Here is a 21822-nt window from a genome sequence, read left to right on the forward strand (position 1 = left end):
AGCGTTTTTTTTAAGCAAATGTTCTATGAAGTTTGATTAATGAGGATTCAGAATTATATTTTAGGAATGTTCAAAAAGGAATACTAATGATACAACATAATTATATAATGATATCAATGACAAATAACTCATTTAGAAATGTTTTAATCTCAACCAATGCTTTTTAATCTCATGGCTCTTATTCATTCTCACTATTCTCATATCAGAATGTCATTCTCGTAATATATGTTCTCATGGTTAATTCATATTTAGAAACAACGGAAATGAAACATGTGTATGGTACCATTGCAATTTTTTTAAAGGTAATAAGATCGTACGAAATGAATAAGCAAGTGAAAATGATGTAAGATGGATCGACTATTATAGGGAAAAAGGCTAGCAGATTATTGAACATTAAACATAGTATTAAAAACGCAAATCATCCATTTATCATGTTGAAGGAATTATTTTTTAGAGGAAAATGAATTGAAGGTAAATGATGATCACCATTAAGGAATTGAAGATAAATGTGTTATGAATTATTTTTGACCATGCATGTTACGTAATCAACTAAAATCAATGCATTTCTTCAAAAAGAAACTAAAATCAATGCATATCATTTTCATTCAAAACAAAATTCTTGCATGTTCAATTTTTTTTTTTTAGGGGATAGTGGCATGATTTTTTTTTTTAGAAGTAGGGAATAGTGGCATAATTTTTTTTATCACAGAAATACCCTCAATCAATATATAAAAATGAGTTAGGATTAAATGACAATAAAATGTCAAAGTTAATTTGATGCCAAATTTTAGCCATTGATTGATTTTAATCAAATGATGATATTGATTAAGTTAAGGTGGTCACGCGATGACCATGCTGCCGTCAAGTCTAAGTTTTGGTCCTCTTTCTCTCATTTGCTCCCATCTCCATGAGTTAGTGTGTTTTCGATTTGACCTCCCATCTCCTCAGTTATCTAAAAAAAGTGAAGGTTATAGATTTGCTACTTGCTTAGTTTTTTAGGTACTATGTTCAAGCATACGTATATTGATAGACGAAACATGGATTCCTCAAGTTCAAGGCATGATGTTTGGAAAAAGGCAAAAACTTTATGTTATACATGACCTTGATCATAGCTCTATAACAATAAAATATCAATAATCAATCAAACTGATAAACATCATTTCCAAAAACAAATACTACATAAAAATAAATACTTCATATATATTCTAATTGATATGTGATGCATTTCTTCTTTTCTCTTGATAGACTTCTAAGTCCAAAATAAGAATTCGGTCAAAGACAAAGAACATATAAACACCAATTTTGAATAAGAAAACAACAATATAAGAAATCACAATATTCTTCACACACACAAAATCACAATAAAAAGTAACATAAGAATAAGAAATGTTAATCAAACAGTAAAACAATAAAAAAATAGAAAATAAACAAATAAAAGAAAAGATAATGTGGTTGAAAGTGGTTTTTTTTATGAGAAGGAAGAGGTAGATGAAAATAATGAAAAACAATTTGTCTATATATAGGAAAAAAAATCATGTCATGATCAATTTTGATTGGCTAATAAAAAAATAAATGAGTCATGATCTATTTTGATTGGTTGATGAAAAAGCATTAAATGAGAAGAGAAATTTGAAGATGCCATGTGTACTCTTCAAAAAAATTAAGGCAAATGTATATAATAGAGATTCGCCTCAATCAAATCTGTGTTAATGTATATGAAAATAATTTAAAATTATGTATCAATTAACTAACTAATGACATGTACAGAAACACACCAGATGCCAAAACAGATTCATGCATACATAATGTATCTATTTGACATTTAATATACACATAATCGATATAATGCATGTCTCCAACAATGTGGAGCACATATGGGTCTTGCAATAGGAAGAAAACAAATTAAATATTCATCACTTCATGTTTGTCCTCACTCCTCAATATGTCACTAATACTGAAAAGAACAATAAACCATGCCGCCTAGAGTTTCTTTGTTTGACAAAACCACGTAAAGTAATTAAAAAAAAACTTCTGTTGACCGTAGAAATTTAATTCCTCAAGTCTAGTAGAGTCACAATAAATTAAAAAATTCTCCCTAAAAAATTCAACACTAAGGCATTTACATATTTCAACACTAAGGCATTTACATATTCAACACTAAAATCCGTTTGGTGCACATGATATGATAAAGACATGATAGGATAAGAAGATATATAAGGATAAGATATGATAGTAACATGATAAACATTTATCCTATCATGTGTTTGGTGCACATTTGATAAAAAGATGATAGCACTATTTTATTCTATCATGCGTTTGTGCACAATTGCTATTGTATGATAAAAAATATATTCTATTTAAATTACAAAGTTATCCTTGTGAAACAAATTCATACTTTCTATGAAGAAAATAAAATAATTTTCATATTTTTAATTGACAATAAGAAAATAATGATAGTTTCATATAATTGCAAAAAAAAAAAAAAACCTGTACTAATAAAAATTAAAATATTCAATCACATAATAATAAACATATCTTTCTTAAAAAAAAATTAACATATGCAATTACGTAAAAGAATAAATAAATAAATAGCAAGTAGCAGAAGCAAGACAAATGATTGGGCTTGGGAAAAAATCGAATCACAAAATGCAAGAAAAAATATTAGAAAAAAGTTGAATTGCAACCACGAAAGCAACGCAAAAAGAAATGGAAATTTTTATTGGAATGAAATAGTTGGAAACAATCGCAAAAAGCATGTTGCGGGAATCGAACATGGAGTTTGGAAGAAACAAAGAATGTGCCTATGATAGTTTTATGTTATCACGTTGCTAACGTACCAAAAATCAAGGATATGAATAACAAGGTTGGGTAGGATAAGATTATAAATAGATTTAATTTATCCTTTCTTATTAGTGCATCAAACAATAGATTTCATTAGGATAGGATCATTATATCATATCCTATCTATGTTATCCTGCGCACCAAACGGTTTGAAAAGGTTTATTTTTGAGTTTAAGTAAATGAACTTATGCAAATAAATAAGTTTTTGTGTATTATTCATAAACTTGTTAGGTGGATTATGAAAATAAAATTTTTATTAGTGAAAAAATTGTTGGAATAGTAGTCAAAATTAGTTAAAAATATTTTCTTTAACCGAAGAGATTATTAGGTTGAGTCGCGGACTAGATCATTCTCTTTAAGATGTTTTGTGACATTGTCCAAAATTGTACAAGCAGACTATCAACCACGACGTCCTCAAAATAAGCCAGGGGTATTTTCGTCAATTCCCATGCCATTTTTGTAAATTGCTGACGTGGCAGTGATTAACTGGGTCAAAGGACGAATTTTTAACTGATTAAACTTTGCAGGGGCAAAAAAAAGGATTAGCGATTGCAGGGACGAAATTTTAAGCGACCCCTATTTGCATGGACGAATCACATATTTAAGCCTTAAAATTATAACCAAAAATATATATTTGAAAATACTCCTAAAAAAACATGTGTGAAAGTTTGGGATTTAAAAAATGAAATAGAACCCCTAAAAAAAAAGAAAGAAATAGAACCCCTAAAAAAATGAAATAGAACCCCTAAAAGCCGTCTTGTCTACGCGACGCCGTTTCTTGCGCTGCCGCAGTTCTCACACAAGGTATGTTTTATGTCATTGCATTCTTGATAAAAAATATATATTTTTGTTAGTTTAAATGTTCGAGTTTTTTCTTTTGATAATCCCTTTATCATGCATGAATCGCATGAATCATGATTCTTATTTGAAAGACATGAATGCTGAAGTTCTCATCTTTTTGAAACGACCTAATTGCGTTTTACTCTCTTTTTCTCGTCTTATCCATTCTAATCACTTTTTATCTGAATTATTATTCTTGTGTCCTGTATTTAAATGCGTTTACATACCAAATCATCTTCCCATTAGCAATAAGGATACCATTGAGAATGAGTATCTTGATATTTATTTTTGCTTTTCAGAATTTGAGGAATTTTCCTTTTGTGTTTGTGTGTATGTGGTAACGACGGTTAATATTTGTGTTTGTGTATATGTGAGAATGTAATAAGTTAAAATTGTGCAAGAATCTTACTTACATTTTGATTATTTGGCATCTTTATTACTTGGAATCTTGTTGTCTAATTTATCACTAATTTATTATTTGGTTTATATATGATTTTAGTCCCTGTAATCATAGAATTTTTTTGGTTTTAGTCCTTACATTAGATTATTGGGGCACATGATGTGATTTTATTGTAATGTACTAGACTAAAAGCAGTATATTTTCAATTTGCATAGTTTGAATCTAAACAAAAACGTAGGGACTAAAACCAAAAACACACCATAATTGCCAGGACTAAAGTCATATTTAAACCATATTATTTTGTTTTGCTAAATTTGTGAAACGTGTTGGTTTCTTTGATTATGTTTTGTATATATGGCCACTCCTAAAAAACATACTAACATTTTTGTTTCAGTTCATATATTCCCCCATTTTAAACCTGTTAAAAGTCACTTTTCTGTGCAGCATAAATGCAACTATATTTGAATCAGAAGAACTTTGTATTCACTTTGTTATTGAAGTTCTATTGGTCAAAGCCACTAACACTTTCTCATGTAGTTGTATTTCTTCTGAATCTTAGCAATCTATAACAGGGTTTAGGCTCAATGTTCTATCTCAGTAAGATTGAGCATAAATTGTCCTTGCCTCCTTCTCTTCTTGCTCTTCCCATTCGAGAAGCCATACAGAAAGAGCTTGAGAGGCTTTTCTTGGATAAGGTTTTATGTTGTTAACATTTTTATTTCCCTTATGATCCATTATATGTAATTTTTTTGACTTATTTCAGCTAGCTTCATTGTGCGTTTTTGTAATTATGTTAGGTTATTGCAAACTTGGGCCTTTGCATATCTACTTAAGATATCATATCCATCGAAGGCGGGTCTATCTTCCCTGGCAAAGGTGCTCCGACTTACATGGTATGAGTTTATGGGTTGGAAATGTTTTGTAGTTTGATGCAGAAGGTTCTGTGATTATTTTTGACTATGCAATAATATGCAATAACTGTATTCTGGAATTTCTGGCAGGTGGTATTTAATTTGATCATGTTTCGTCCATTTACGGGGGAGGTTATTACTGCAAAACTTATTTCATCCGATGCTGATGGCATACACTGTATGTATTCAATTTTCAGTTTGTTCCTTGATAGGTACAAGATTTTACCCAATCAATTGATTGAGCCCATCTTGTTGAAACAAAAAATAAGATTTCTTTCATACTACTCATTAGGTATCCATTTTTAAGTTAGTTTCTGATGAGAAGAATAAAATTTGTCATGCACTCAGCCCATACTACTACTTTCTTACCCCAATTTTATTGGAATTTGGAGATTCATTCAAAACTCAACGGGTCAATGCTAAATAGTTTAAACTCAAATCCTATCGAGTTTCCAGACATGAATAGTGTGAGTGTATGACCCTGCAAGTTGAACCATACTTATTTCTAATATGAATAACATTGCTAACAATTTGTGCCAACCCTAATCCTTATGGTTTTGGCTTCAAACTGTTCTGGCCATTAGATGTATCTGTGTTGATCTCCACACAATCCATATGTTCTCAATAAACACAGTCTTCTTTCAATTTTAAATCACAATTGCATTGGTAACATACACACTGTTCCTATTACCGATAAACCGTGCAAACTAACAATCCTATTACCAGTCAACTCTGATTTTGTCATTGAGAATCTGATTTCCCATTCATGCACCGCCGTTTTCCTCCTCACAGGTAATCTCGCCACCTTCCTCTGATGGCATCACCTCCTTCTTCCGGCAGCGTCATAGGCATCTATTCTAACGTCTTCTCTCCTTCAATTTTACCTCCATTCAGTTTTCTCTCAAAACCCTAACTCAATTCGGTGAATCACCTACCTCGATTTGGTTTGCTCTGATCACCGTTCATCGTTGTTTGTCTCACCGGTTTCGCATCTTTGTCCTCCGTCGCTGTCGAAGGTATACTCAATGTTAAAATGCCTTGATTTCTTTCTTTTACCTATTTTTTTCATGTTGAAAAAAATGGTTGAGTTGAAGTGATTTTATGTATTGAATTGTGTTGTTTTCGTTTCGTTTTGATTTTGCTTTTTTTTGTGCCTAATGATACATTGCATGTTTTCTGTTTGATAAAATGATTCAACCAAACTTTTAGCTGAATGTGAAGTTAAACTAAAATACATTTGAAGTAATTTGGAAATTTTATGTTAAAAAGAACACACAACACATCAGGAACACTCCCATTGCATCAAGATGTTTTTCAGAATATCCAATTGGAATTTTGAGTTATAACTTCTTCATTTTTTTTAAGCTAAAATTAGTGATGATTGTAGATTTTTTTTGGTTTCTGGTTTGTATGTGCCTATCTGGGGTTTTCTCCCTGTATATGAATCAACATCAAACATTGAAATTGAAATGTTAGCTTAGCCTACATTGTTAACTATATTAATTAATCATTAATGATGCTACAATATCAATTGAAATTGAAATGTTAGTTTAGCCTACACTATCAATATTGTTAGAAACTAACTTATTAGAAAAGTAGTGGCGAGGTTCATAAGAGTGCACGGCTTACACATTATAGTGGCGCTATAACATGGTGGAATTTCATCAAACTACTAATGTTCCCCACTTTTGGACTGTTCGTGACCCATCATCTTCTTCCGATGTCTGATTGCAGTGTAGAGAAGCATTTGCCATCATGACTTTTTGGAGTACCTAAGCTGTAGCGGGTTTTCCATCTTTTTTGCTTCTGTAACTTGACTGGCTTTGAACTTGGTGGCAGATCAATAACTCAAAGTTGTAGTGGCGACCCATTTCAGTGATGATTCGATTTCGACCGTTAAGGTATGCTTAAATCTGCTTCTCCTATGGTATTAAATGGTTTGTTGTGAAATTGAGAGTAACTAAATCATTTGTTTTTTATTGGTTTGTTGATTTTACAGTTTATGAATTTTCAAATTAGGGGTTGAGACACTAATTATGTAAAGAATTGATTTTTTTTCTTCTTAGTTTCATTCATTTTAGATGCTTTTTAGTTGTAAGGAATTGGACACTAATTATGTAGTGATTCTTTTTAGATTCTTAGTAGCTGATATGTATTTGGGAGATGGGGACATTGTGGCAGTGCTACAACAGCTGGTAGGTGAGTGTTGTAGGGAGCCAGGTAATGAAGTTCTTTCCTGGGGAATCTCTCAATAATTGATTTTATTTCTTAACGTTTTTTTTTTGTGATGATAACTATCATATTATGTTTGTATTTGAGGTTAAACTTCTATTTGAATTCTCTGACTAGAAAGGTTTTAATACTTTTAGATTTGCTATTTTGTTTAATTACATGCAATAGTGTTGGTTGCAACTTGCAACTCCAACAAAAATTAAATAAAAAAGTATATACGTCTACTTTATATATTTACAACTTTATTCCCGTATTTGGAAACTGCATCTGTTATGATTTTGTAAAATCTTGAAGATAATCTTAGGGAGCTAATGATCTTGAAATAACTTTTATTCAATTGTACATATGCTATTCCAAAATTATTAAGGTTTGCAATTGCAGCAAAAATCATATGAAGCTTTTATATGAGTATGCAGATGCATGTTTATTTAGTTTTTAGCATTCAAAGCTAAACATAAGGTTGAGAAGGTTTCTTTTAAAACATAATGTTCACGTGTTCATTTTAAATTTTATATCATTCTACATTTTATCTCTACTATCAACACATGTTTCTCAAGCATGCAACAATATGTGCATAATATGTCCTGTTATTGCATATGTTCTATCATTAAAATTTAAAAATACGAGAGATTCAGTGAAAGCCTGTAACTAAAATACAAAGGTATTGGATGTAATCTTCTAGACATTTATCATAACTATGTGAAGTGTGAACATATTTGAAGGTAGTAATTGTTAAATCTTTGTTATAAATGGTCCTATTGTTCTTGAATCAAATATTGATGCAGGTAAACTCTTCTTACTTAGCCTCATTTTATATTTAATCTACTAATGATTATAAAAAATTACTCTGGCAAACATGGACTAATGATTTAGATTGCATTAAGCTATGTAGGCTTATTTGGTGCTTTTGACAGATTTTAATTTCTTACTCTTACTCTTCCTCTTCTATTTTTTATTTTGTAGAATAGAAAACAATAAGTTAATTTGAGTTATTTCTGGTCTTTTGAATGGATACCAATACCGATGAGTTCTCTTTATTCAAATCAACGTATTTGATGCATTTGACAGATTATAATTTCTCACCTTACTCTTCCTTTTCTATTTTTTATTTTGTAGAATGTAAATCAATGATTTGTTGATTTGAGTTTTTTCTGGTCTTTGGAATGGATGCTAATACTGATGGGAAAGTTAATATTCTTCTATTTGTTTTATATACTGAATTCCTAATGAGAATTAAGATAGATTGCAATGTGACTATATGGAGTTCCTTTGGGAAAGTTGTGGCACCGAAAGCAATTAAGGGAAGTTTTTGTTGTAGAGTGTTTCAAAGTTGTGTCTCTTCAGTTCAAACAAATGCTACAGTATATTCTAACAAGTGGCATGTGCCTTTATACATAAAATAGCCATCATTAGAAACTTTTGAATGTCATTGAACCATAGTCCTGTAGGCTTTTTTATAGCCACTAACATTTTTCAATGTCATTGATCTTTATCTTCATAAGTTTATTCTATGTTGGCTCATGTGAAATTGATTGAAGACTTTTCTGGGCTATTAAAAATCTATATTTACTTTGCAAATTCATTTATTCAAGCCACCTAAAAAAAATTCTCTCTAAAAGGGTGTTCTAAAAAGTTTTATGTATAGTGTAAGGAACATGTTTTGTTATTTTACTTTGCATCTGAGTAGGCTTATGTATTCTATTTATAGCTTTGTTGCGGTCTACAATCTTATTCTCAGCTAAATTTATAATTGAACTGAATTTAAATCGTTGACATTGGTTCATAAAATTCTCGCTGGAGAGAGAAGTCAGTTTCATGCTGACTACATTGCTCCACCCATTCAGGCTCTTTCAAAATGGCCTATGTTGCTTGGATTTTGTATGGTTTTGTTTCTTATCCAATTTGTGGACCGTATGCTTCTTTGTCTGGGGTGTCAAATTTAAGAAGGTTAAGCCAAGGATTAACAGGGATCCATTCAAGGTTGATGATGTTGAAGGATCTGTATGCATTTATTCAATGGTTTTGGTTCAAATTCCAATGTGCAATGAGAAAGAGGTATGTCACCAAACTTCTGTGTTTCATTTGTGCTAAGAGGTGATGTCTAAGTTACCAGCAAGTTTCTGTGCAATAGTGTTAATTAATTTGTTTAAGTCGAACGTTGATTTCACAGATGTCTTAAGAGGATACTTGAAACATTATACTTTTAAGATTTTAACTCCATTGAGAATTATCTGCAACCTCTTAGACTTAGAAACACAAATACTTTCCCTGTGCTAAAGCTTGAATTAGCATTGTATTGATGTAGATTATAGATATCATTACTTTAGGTTTCTGTAATACACATAGCTTCTTAGTGATTAAAGAAGATAAATAATATTGTAGCAGCTGTAGATGAGTTTCCATTTGATGTTGAGTTGTTTAATGAATTTTCAACTATTATAAGCAATCAATGACATTGGCAAAATATGGAGTTTATATTTTGTTCATTTTGCACAATTTGGCTTTATCAGGTGTATGCGCAGGCAATTTCTGCATGTCAAATTGATTATCCATGTGATCTTTTACTAATTCAAGTACTTGAGGGTTCTGAAGATGAGATCATAGAATGGTTAATTAAGGCCAAGGTCTCTAAGTGGAATCTAAAGGCAGTCAACATAATCTATCGGCATCGCTTGGCCGGGACCGGATATAAAGCTGGAAAACTGAATTGTGCAATGAGCTGTGACTATGTAAAAAACTATGTATTTTTTGCAGTATTTGATACACACTTTGAGTTTATCATATAAGGTTTAAACAATAATCTGATCACTTATTATAATTTCAAATATTGTGCTTACTTGGTTCTAAGGATGTTTGAGATCTTATAGCTTAATCGTTGTGTTGGGAAGTTTAACTTACCGTTGAAATGCAAAGATAATTTGCATTCTGAGTTAATATTTGTTACTTGCTTTTCTCAAATTATTGAAATGGTGTTTCTTGGATTGTATAATGATAATTCTCAAGTCAAGAACGTTTTTACTAAACCAGTGTCCTATTATCTTTGTAAATTACTTTCATCTATATCAAGTTGGTTTATCAACTTATGGCAAATATATTTAGAAAAAATAATAATATTAGGCTTGCATATAATGATAAATAGACTTTTAAAAGGCATAAATTTCATTAAAATTATAAGAATACACACCTATTTGGTTCTAAAAATAATCTGTTACGTACCTAATCTAAAATGTATGAACATTGAAAATGATCTAGATGTAAAAATAATGTCATCTTTGACAATTTTTGTTGTTGCTGTCTTATATATGATATTGAGTTTTTATTATCTCTTCAATGTTTATTTCTTCAATGTTTTTATTATTATACATGCAATTTATTATATGTTATATTCTGCTTTATTTTATTACACACTATAAATGACCCGTGCGACAGCACGGGTAGGAGATCTAGTTGCCATCAATCTAATTTTGTGTTTTGTATTCATGTTGTGACAGTGACTATAACCTACTATATACATCATGTTACAATGCTATCCAATATCTGCACCCACCTCTGAAAATACCAATGATCATCAAATTTTGATGTATTTTAAAATATTCCCTGCTTAGTAACTATGAATTTTTTATTGGCAGTATCCCTTGGATTCTTTGATGACATTTATATTAGGGTTAATATGTCTTTACCCCCTGTAATATAGGCGAGTTCCGGTTTTCCCCCCTGTAAAAAAGATTCTTTCGATTCCAACCTTGTAAGATAAAGATTCCGTCGAAAACCCCCTGAGCACATTTGAGACCCCCCAGCTGATGACGTGGCAGGATGAGGCATGACGTGGCATGACGCTGGGTATTTGTTTTTTTTTTTTTTAATTTTTTTTTGCCTGCCACGTGTGTATTTGTATGCCACATCACTATTTCCCTTTTTTTAATTAAAATCATTTTAATTATTAATAAAAACATTAAAAAATTTATTTTTTTTAAAAACAAAAATCAGAGAAAATAGAAAGTCACTTCCTTTGTTCCGTTTTCAACCCTAACAAAACAACACTTCACACTTCACACTTCACACTTCACACTTTCATCTTCCATTTTCTAAACCCATACTCAACAATCTCTCAAAATCGGAATTGAATCGAAATCGAAACCCAGAAGAAGATGACGAACTCGAAGAACATGAAGAACGCGAAGAAGAAGAATGTTGGTACGGAAAAGAATAATCGGAAGAACGGGAATAAGATCGGGAACGACGCGAAGAAGAAGAACACGAAGAAGAATATAAGCATGGAAGACGGAGGAAAGAGGGTCGTAGCGGATGCGAAAATGAACAAAGAAGGTGGAAACGCTTCAGTAAGTTTCTTTCTTTCTCTTTATCCTTCTTCTTTGTTTGAATGCTTTAAAAAACATATATTTGCATGGATTTAAACAAAGATGGTTGTTTTTAGATGTTGTGGTCCTGTTAATGGCTTTAAAAATCATATATGTGCATAGATTTTTGTCTTGTAGGGTGTTGTCGTGTAGGGTTTTTTATTCCTAAGAGAGTAAATTTCTTTGCTGACTGTGTGTGGGGTATGTGTGTGGGGTCCACACTTACACGTGTCTAACTGTGATTGGTCTATGTTTTTTGAAGGATAAACTCTTGTTCAACTGTGTCTTTCATCACGGTGGTGAATTTGTTAGGGATGATGTCTTGTTCTATAGAGGTGGAAAGCAAACAATAGTAAGTGATATAGACTTACAGACCTGGGGTATGGATGCTATTGATGAGATTGTAACTGGTTGGGGATATGATAAACAACACTACAGGATTTGGGGTGCAGTTGATGGGAAAGATGGTAAGTTTTTTCAAATTTATGTTGATCATTATGCTGAAGAGGTTGCTATAAGGGCTATTGGTGATGAAGTTGATGGGCATTTATATTTAGAGCACAATCAACAACATGTCTTGGAAAGAGATTTGGAATTCAGGGAACCTGTTTGTTTTGATATGAAGTTCAACTCTGATGTGGAGGATAGTGGTTATAGCAGTGATGATGTGGAGCTAGATGGCAGTGAAAATGAGAGAGCTACTGCACTAGATGATGGGTTTGATGTTGCTGAAAATGAAGAAGTCCCTGTAGAGAAGTTGTTAATAGGCAATATGAAGAAGTCAGGTACTAGTCTCTACAGTAGAGGTAAGGCTCCTTTGGTTGAACCAGACAAGAAGCAAAACTTAAGTAAGGGAAAGGGTAAGGCTCCTATGGTGGAACCAATTGAGGAATACTTTAGTGAGGAGTTAGATAGCTCAAATCCAGATGATTCTGACCATGAGGGAGGAATTAGGTATGAAAAGTTTAGAAAGGAGCAATTAAACAAGGACTATGAGTTTAGATTAGGTATGGAATTTAATTCATTAAGAGAGTTCAAGGATGCAATGTGTAACGCCCGTCTTAATTATTTACTTAATTTAATGAGGATTTATATATTTATTTATATATATATATATATATATATTTATATGATTTAAGAATTTAAATAGTTTGCATGATTTATAGATAAATTATGTGATTTCCTAGAATGACGTGAAGTATATTGATGTTGTGAAGTTGTTATGTTGTTATGACTTATTTTATTATTACATAAAATAAGATATGATAATTAAAATAAAAATATTAGAAGTTGGGATGTGATGTGTAAAGAGTAAGTTTAGAGGTGAGAAGAGTAATACGAAAAGATAAATAGGGCAAACATAAGTTAGAAACGTTTTTTTACGTGAAACGCTTTTGGAGAAAAGTGAGAAAAGTCCGAAAAGAGGAGAACTAGAGGGAGAGCTGCGATTTCATCAAAACCAGGTAAGGGTGAGACTAATTTTCAATATTATTAAGAGTATGATTCTATAGGATGAATTTAGCATGATTAGATTAAGTTTTGGTGAGAATTGGGAATTAGGTTTAAGACCGAATTTGATGATTGAATCATGAAAAGATGTTAGGTTGATGCTAAATTAGTGTACAGAACTTAGATATACCATAAGATGATAATTAGATGTTGAATTTAGGTTAGAATTAGGAGATTAAGTGAAAAGTTGGAATTTTTAGGTTTCTGGCCGTACTGACATTCATCGCTCGCACCTGCGAGCAAGAACACTCGCAACTGCGAGCTACCCCAAGACACTCGCAACTGCGAGTAACATCGCTCGCAACTGCGAGCCATACCTTTGAGCTCGCCACTGCGAGTAGAATTACTCGCCACTGCGAATTAGGCTGTCAGTTGCCCAAAATTGTCCCGATGCGATCCTTTCGCACTTGTAGTCTTGAGTTGACCTTAGAAGTAAGTAAGAGAGCTGTTTAGGATACTTTCATAAGCTCCAGAAGTCTGTTAGGTGACTGAGATTAGTAGTGTTGTTGCATGAATGTTATTATGATGCTTTATGATACTTATGTGGATGTAATTCATTCCTTAGATGATGTTAACGCATTCAAGTGTTATTAAATGTTGTATCTTGATGCTGTTTCCTGCTATTGACTGTTAGTGTCTTGATGTTGCATGAGTCGGTCTATGTTGTTGGAATTTAAGAAGTTGTCCATGATTATGAGTCGTTTGAGTTGTTCATGTTGTTGTCTAAGTTGTTGGAAGTTTGAGTTCATTGCATACTCATTAAAGTTGGGGGCTTTAGGCCCGGCAGCCTTTGTGCTCATTAAAGTTGGGGGCTTTAGGACCGGCAGCCTTTGTGCTTATTAAAGTTGGGGGCTTTAGGCCCGGCAGCCTTTGTGCTCATTAAAGTTGGGGGCTTTAGGCCCGGCATCCTTTGTGCTCACACGTTGAAGAGCCTATTATGCTCATTTTGTTGTTGAATGGTACCACATGCATTTGCATATCAAGAAGTTTCATGTTGTTTAAGTTGTCAAGTTGTTGTTGAGTTGATAGAGTTGCATGGTCAAAGATGAGTTATGTTGTCAAGTTGTTGTTGAGTTGATAGAGTTGCATGGTCAAAGATGAGTTGCGTCGTCAAGTTGAGTGTTAAGTTGATTATGATTTGCGATGAAAATTAGTAATGGTATTTGATGATTGTATTTGTTATGAAATGAAAAATATGCTAATTGTTAATTGTTGATATGTTATTAATGTTTAAGTTGTTAAATGCATTTTATTGGATTATATGCTTAAGGTATTGATTATGAAATCTCACCCCTTCTGCGTATATGTTGCCTCGACCGTGGGTAATGTGCAGGTAATAAAGATTAGAGGCGTTCATGAGTGGACTCTTCACTTGGTGTCTAGGTGCTCTGATACGTAACGGGATGGGGGCTTGCTTTTACTTCTATTCCTTACGTGTCTCTTTTATGAACTAATTTATGAGATTTTCCAATAAGGCCTGCGTGGCAAGACTTTTAAATGTTGAACTATTTTCCGCTGCAACAGTTTAAGATTTTCATGATGTTGAATTTGAAGGATAATTATTACTATCTGTTTTTGAGATGTTAAAGTAGTGTGTGGCATTCCGTTATGAATTAAATACTCTGATTTTAAATGAAATTTTTATGTTGGGAAAACGGGGTGTTACACAATGATAGAGTGGAATGTACTAAATGGGTATCAAATTAGCTTTGAAAAAAAATGAGAGTTATAGGGTAAGGACTGTGTGTAAGGTAGATGCTTTGAAAAAAGGAGAAAAAAGAGAGGAAGGGGAGAAAAAGAAGTCTGGGTATTTATGTCTTTGTTCTAAAGTCGGTTACAGTCACACTTACCGAATTAAAAGCTATGTAAAGGACCACACGTGTGGGAGGGTTACAAAAAACAGATCTGCCAAGTCTAAGTGGGTTGCAAACTTTGCTGTTGTTAACAAACTTCAAACAACTGAGAAAGTCACAATCAAAGACATCATGAATGATATGAGGACCAACCACTCAGTAGATCTTACAAAAGGAAGGGCATGGAAGGCAAAGCAGATAGCACAGAAGATTGTTGAAGGGGATGCTGACAGGCAGTATAGCATGGTCTGGAGATATGCTGCTGAGCTAACAAGGGTTTGTCCTGGTAACACTGCTAAGGTAAATGTTGAAAGACTTGGTCCTACACTTCAGCCAAGATTTGGGTCTTTCTACTTTTCCTTTGATGGATGCAAGAGGGGATTCAAAGCTGCATGTAGACCTTTTGTGGGGGTTGATGGGTGCCACTTGAAGACTAAATATGGTGGACAACTTCTGCTAGCTGTTGGAAGGGACCCCAATGACCAGTATTTTCCACTGGCATTTGGTGTTGTTGAAGTAGAAAGTAAGGCAAGCTGGAAATGGTTTATGGAGCTGTTGATGAATGACATAGGGAATGATAAAAGATATGTCTTAATATCAGATCAACAGAAGGTATATCAATATTAATTGTGATTTTTAACTGTTTGTAATTTTGTGAGTTTTACTAACTTAACTGTGTTTTAATTGTTATAGGGATTAATGTCTGTTTTTGAAGAAATGTTTGATTCAATTGAGCACAGACTTTGTTTAAGACATCTATATGCAAACTTCAAGAAGAAGTTTGGTGGGGGAACTTTGATAAGGGACCTGATGATGGGTGCTGCAAAAGCAACCTACTTTCAAGCTTGGAAGGCAAAAATGGATGAATTGAAGAAGGTTGATGCTGGTGCCTGGGAATGGTTGATGCTGCATCCTACTAAAAGTTGGTGTAAGCATGCTTTTTCATACTACCCTAAGTGTGATGTAGTAATGAACAACCTAACTGAGTCCTTTAATGCAACAATATTAGTGGCTAGGGATAAACCATTTTTGTCTATGTGTGAATGGATTAGGACTTACTTAATGAATAGGATTGGTACTGCTAGAAATAAATTAGATAGGTGGCAACACAACATCATGCCTATACCTAGGAAGAGGTTAGATAAAGAAGTTGTTCTGTCTGGACAATGGACACCAAATTTGTCCATGGGGGAGGAATGGCAAGTGACACATCATTATGGTCAGCAACAATTTATTGTTGATATTGCTAAGTGAACTTGTTCTTGTGGGTTTTGGGAATTGGTAGGGATTCCTTGTAGACATGCAGTTGCTGCATTATCTTATAGGATGCAAAACCCTTCAGATTTTGTTGACCAGTGTTATTCAAGGGAAAAATATATAGAGTGTTATAGTTTTGGAGTCAGTCCCATCAATGGCATGGAAATGTGGCCTGAAGTAGACATAGAAGAACCTTTGCCACCACACTACAAAAGAGGACCTGGAAGACCCAAAAAACTGAGGATCAGGGAGGTTGATGAGCTTGGCAGTAGAATGAGAAGACCTGGAGTGAGTTATAGGTGTACGAAATGTGACCAGTTTGGACACAACAAGAGGAAGTGTAAAAGTACTATTCAGAATCCAAATGCTGCTAAAAGACAGGTAAATTTTTTTCACTTTTTGTAACTTTGTTTAACTTTGTTACTTTTTTACACATCTGATAATGGTATGAAACTGTTATAGAGAAAACCAAAGAGGCAGACTGAAAGTGGTGAAAATGAGCATGCAAATGAAAGTGGTGAAAATGATGCACATACTACTGAAAGGGACAACTCTGATAACCCTGCTAAAAGACAGGTAATTTCTTAGCACTTCATATCCATTACTCTGATAACTCTGATAACTCTGATAGTGTGTTTCAAGACTTAACATATGTTGTGTTCTTACTATTTTGTAGAAGCAAGATACTGCTCAAAATGGTTTGGAATCAATTGAAGATGTGTTTGATGACATTCCTGATGCACTGTTTGCATCCATTCCTGAAATCCGTATTTCTGCTGCTAAAACTGATCAATCTGATCAATCTCATATGTCTGCTGCTGCAGCAACTGAAGTTAATGTGTCTGCAGCTGCAACTGAGTTACCTGCTGCTGCAACTGAGTTACCTGCTGCTGCACCTGGACCAAAGATGTTCAAAGGACCAAGGATGATCAATGGCCCAAAGATGTTCAAAGGACCAAAGATGCTCAATGGGCCAAGGATGCTCAATGGTGCTAAGTATTTTGTAATGACATTAAGCATAATTAACAGTGGTGCTAAGTATTTTGTAATGACTTTAAGCACAATTAACAGTGGTGCTAAGTATTTTGTAATGACTTTATGCACTATTAAAAGTGTTGCTAACTATTTTGTAGTAAATCATGATGTTACTGACGCCAAAGTTAAACCAGAATGTAACAAATCAAAATACTTCATTCATTAATACCAAGCATTACATCATACTAGTTATAGATGTTCTAAAGTTCATCTTTCAACACATTACATTTCAACAGATTACATAAACTTGAAAACAACCAAGAAGAAAATCCATGACAACACTAATAAAACAAGTAGGCCAAAGCTTTTGCTTCTTTCATATTGCAACTTCTTCTTTGTTTTTAGGTGCTTCGTTGTGGCCCTATTAGTCCCATATACCTTGCCTAATTCCTTTCCAACTTCTTTTCCAACTTCCTCTCCAATTTCCTTGCCAAAAACCCTTAGAAATTCAGATAGCCTTGCACAGTTCTTGCAACCATCATTCCTACCAGCCACATTCACCATATTGCTGCTTCCAACATCGTAGCCATTTGAACCTTCTGAGTTATGCAATGTAGAACCAAGTTCACTGTCCCTGTTCTTTGCAGCCAATCTTTTCAACAGGGCTTTCATTCTTGGTGTCTCTAACTCATCATCCCATATGAACAAATTACAATGATCTTCATTCTACACCAAATAATTACAGCATATTTATAAGACAAGAAGAGGAAAACAAAATCAAAAAACATCAAAAATTATTACCTCCCAAAAATTACAGCACCTCCAAAATTTCCTCTTTGGGTTTTCATCTGTGTTTGATACCCACAATCGCATAAACCTATTGCACCCACATTTCGGTGATGTTCTTCCATCTGAGTTCCCAATTGATGATGCTTTGCTTCCAGCCATGTCAAACCCTAAAAAACGAAAATCGCAAATAAGAAATCGCAAGGAAATTCGTGAGGTTCACAACCAAAATTGAAGAGATTGAAGAGGATTACGAGATTTGGATTTGCAATCGAAGAGGAAAAGGGAAATGGAGGAGGAAGAAGACGATAATGAAGGATACGGAAATGGAGAACAAAGATAAAGGGAATGGATTTTTAAAAAAAATAAAATTTTTAATGTTTTTATTAATAATTAAAATGATTTTAATTAAAAAAGGGGAAATAGTGATGTGGCATACAAATACACACGTGGCAGGAAAAAAAATTAAAAAAAAAACAAATACCCAGTGGCGCGCCACGTCATGCCATGTCATGCCTCATCCTGCCACATCATCTGCTGGGGGGGTCTCAAATATGCTCAGGGGGGTTTTCGACGGAATCTTTATCTTACAAGGTTGGAATCGAAAGAATCTTTTTTACAGGGGGAAACCGGAACTCGCCTATATTACAGGGGGATAAAGACATATTAACCCTTTATATTACCACCGATCACATGCCCTACCCAAGCCACTATGTACTAAAAACAAGGTGACGCTGCCACTATCCAATGTTACTTTTGGGTGAACTACGAACATAATACAAAAGCATAACCACATTTATTTTTTCCTTGAAAATTCCCTTTTGGTGAAATTTACAGCAACCAAGGCAAATGGTTTTGGAATTTTCGTGAAGCGAAGATCTTGAAATTGATAATTCCCAAGATCTTGAAATTGATGATTCTTCTGAGGTTAGACTCCTTTTCATTTTATCTCAATTGTATGCTTAAACATCGAAGACGAACCAAAAATTTGGTTACTGCGTGGCAGATCAAATTCCAAGTTCAAAGTGTGAGTTACCCATCAATTCCGGTTGAGCAAGCAAAAGAATCAAAGCCATTTGCTCCAATGGTGGTTAATGTAAGTATTTCTTGTTCTCCAATTTTGGTATCTACTTTCTTCATTACCTTGATTCATGCATTTCTGTGGTTATTTTAAAATCACGAGGGGTCTTATTTTTACTCCCCCACTAATCAATACCTATATCTTCCATTTTTAAACACACTTCCCTCATGGATGATCAAAACCAAAACCATGATATCAATATCACATTATTTTCGCTTTTCACATTGTTTCCCCTTCTCCTATGTTTTATGTCTTCCATATTTTAAAGAAGTTGTAATTATGATAAGATATATTGATTATGAACCGAAATCTCACCAATTGCATCATAAACAAACCGATTAAAGAAAGTGTGTTTGAACTACTTGCCATATCAATATGTTTTGTATAGAAGATAGATTAAAATCCTAATAAACAAGCATTGAACATTGATGGAGGATTGATATAATGTCTCTCTATTTTACAGGGATCATTAGCTCATGAAGGTCTGGGCCCTGTTTCTTGGTGGTGATGAATTCATTCCCTGGTTTTATTCATTTTCAAGATTATGCTTTTAGAAGAAACTGGTCCTTTGTTTTGCTTCAAAATAAGCAAACAATAGAAGAAAATTGATCGTTTTTGCTTTTTAGGATAGAAGAAATTAATGGTTTGTTCAAGCCCTTGTGGACATCTCTTAGAAACATGCAACATGATTCGATGAATTCCATTGCTTTGTAAAGTATTTAATTAGATTTTAATTTTTTTTTGTCTTAATCCTTCAGTTCCTAGAAAAAGGGACTTGGTAAATTTGGTCGGGAGATAAATAAAGTCCAGTAAAAAATCCTTCAGTTCTCTATAATAATTCATCCTTTGGTGGAACTCATTAACCAGTTGAGTCCAATCATTTATTATTTTCATTAGATTTTAATGAGATCATTGGTTGCCTTTCTATTTCTACATCCAGAGTAGCACCAATTCAATGGTACCCATACTTCTGTTTGTTGAAGGAAGCCATATTTTTGTTATTACATGGCTATAATCACTTGTCATACATTTAACCGTTAAATATGTTTTTGGTCCCTATAAAATTGGAAGCTTTTAAGTTTAGTCCTTGCTTAATTTTAATAGTTCTTTTAGTCTCTAAAAAAATTTCTGCACTCAGTATTAGTCCCTCCTCAATTCAAATTTGTTTAATTTAACTCTGGAGTTTTTGAACAATTTTTTGCAGACGTGTTAAAAATATTACCAATAGTTCCTCTGCAAAAAAAATTCGCAAAATTTGATTTCTACGTCAAAAAATTCTAAATTTTAGTTAATGAACCTTTCATAGTGTTCTAAACTTGCCTAAAAAAATCGTTCAAAAATTTAAGAGTTTAAGAATAATTAAACAAATTTTGTTGTAAAAGGGAGTAAAATTAAAAGTAATTTTCTTTTGTAGGGACTAAAAAATCTATTAAAATTAAGTAAGAACTAAATTTAGAAGTTCCCAATTTTATAGGAACCAAAAACATTTTTAACCCTACATTTAATAGTTAATGATGATAAGGGTTCAAAAATCTATTTTGACAAAAGCATTAATATAGGAGTTTAATTTTATAGAGTAAAATAATTTTACATGGATATCTAATGAAGAATATTCGTGACATTGCTATGTAAGCTGACTGCAATTTTAAAATAACTGCAGAATGTTTGATTTTGTTGAACGTCGGGGCAAAACTAGTTTCCGGTCAATGTCGCCTTCTCATAATTGATATATACTTCGTTCAAAAAAGGTATTTGGTATAAGAGAAAGAGTGAATAGGCAAAAACCTCCATGAAATTGTAACTTTCGTCAAAAAACCCCATAATTTTTAAGAAACTTCAAAAACCCCTCTGAAATTGTCAAACGTTAGTCAATTACCCCCTCCGTTTATTTTGGCTGTTAAACCATATGACGTGGCAAATAAATGTACACGTGGCAGCTCCACATTGGCTGAATTTTATGCCACGTCATAGGGGGGTAAATGACTTTTTTTTGTTGCTTTCTTCATCTTCATCTTCTTCCTTCCACTTCTTTCATCATCTTCAACATCCCTTTCATCAATGTTTATAAAAAATGCAGAATTTGTTTCAAAAAACAACAACCTATCAACAACATCATCATCATCTCAATACTTCACCTCCACCACCATCAACAACAATAACACCACCTAAGCTAATCAACAAAAATTCACTTCACTAACTCCATAAATTATGTCAACAAAAGCACTAGTACATACATATCTAAAGCCTAAACTATATCTTCAAAAACAAAAACATCATAAAATTGAGTAGAATGCTATTGCTGAATTTAAATTTTCCTTGAGTCTTAAATCTTAATGTTGGTAACCTGTGAGCTACAATGAATGGAAAAGTGGTTGTGATGTTAGGATCATGGAACTTGATGGTGGTTGGAAGTGAAGTAATGAGATGATGTTGTTGATAGATTGTTGTTTCTTAAAACAAATTCTGCATTTTTTATGAACATTGATGAAAGTGATGTTGAAGATGATGAAGAATTGGAAGGAAGAAGATGAAGAAAGCAAAAAAAAAAAAAGTCATTTACCCCCTATGACGTGGCATAAAATTCAGCCAATGTGAAGGTGCCACGTGTACATTTACTTGCCACATCATATGGTTTAACAGCCAAAACAAACGGAGGGGGGTAATTGACTAACGTTTGACAATTTCATGAGGGTTTTTGAAGTTTTTTTAATGTCAAGGGGTTTTTTGACGAATGCTACAATTTCAGGGGTTTTTTTTTGCCTATTTACTCATAAGAGAA

The 21822-nt window shown here is 33.2% G+C and overlaps 1 protein-coding gene, 2 long non-coding RNA genes and 2 pseudogenes across 4 annotated transcripts; 4 read left to right on the forward strand and 1 right to left on the reverse strand.

Moving 5' to 3' along the window:
• The first annotated feature begins 4535 nt into the window (after positions 1-4535).
• On the forward strand, positions 4536-6866 carry LOC146933126 (DNA-directed RNA polymerase III subunit RPC8-like; annotated as a pseudogene). The gene is made up of 4 exons (XR_015007373.1): positions 4536-4776; positions 4879-4974; positions 5083-5170; positions 6727-6866. The product of XR_015007373.1 is annotated as a DNA-directed RNA polymerase III subunit RPC8-like (transcript).
• A 1048-nt stretch (positions 6867-7914) lies between these two features.
• On the forward strand, positions 7915-10071 carry LOC146933127 (uncharacterized). Its single transcript, XR_015007375.1, has 2 exons — positions 7915-9318; positions 9735-10071. It is a non-coding gene; the product is annotated as an uncharacterized LOC146933127 (long non-coding RNA).
• Positions 10072-15076: 5005 nt separating this feature from the next.
• LOC146933128 (uncharacterized) lies at positions 15077-17402 on the forward strand (annotated as a pseudogene).
• On the reverse strand, positions 17373-18124 carry LOC146933129 (uncharacterized). Its single transcript, XM_085704861.1, has 2 exons — positions 17978-18124; positions 17373-17902 (listed from the first exon to the last, which is right to left on the reverse strand). Exons 1-2 carry the CDS (start codon positions 18122-18124, stop codon positions 17474-17476), a joined length of 576 nt encoding a protein of 191 aa, XP_085560987.1. The 3' UTR covers positions 17373-17473.
• A 659-nt stretch (positions 18125-18783) lies between these two features.
• LOC146933130 (uncharacterized) lies at positions 18784-19779 on the forward strand. Its single transcript, XR_015007376.1, has 3 exons — positions 18784-18889; positions 18969-19058; positions 19507-19779. It is a non-coding gene; the product is annotated as an uncharacterized LOC146933130 (long non-coding RNA).
• Positions 19780-21822: the final 2043 nt, after the last annotated feature.

The sequence above is a fragment of the Medicago sativa genome, chromosome 4, assembly GCF_051527215.1.
Source record: "Medicago sativa cultivar Bolivia chromosome 4, Bolivia_mono, whole genome shotgun sequence".
Taxonomy (NCBI): Eukaryota; Viridiplantae; Streptophyta; class Magnoliopsida; order Fabales; family Fabaceae; genus Medicago; species Medicago sativa.

Coding starts and splice junctions, on each gene's coding strand:
- LOC146933129 (XM_085704861.1), bottom strand. CDS start 18,124: ATGGCTGGAAGCAAAGCATCATCAATTGGGAACTCAGATGGAAGAACA. Junction 17,903..17,977: donor GGTGCTGTAATTTTTGGGAG/GTAATAATTTTT, acceptor TATTTGGTGTAG/AATGAAGATCATTGTAATTT.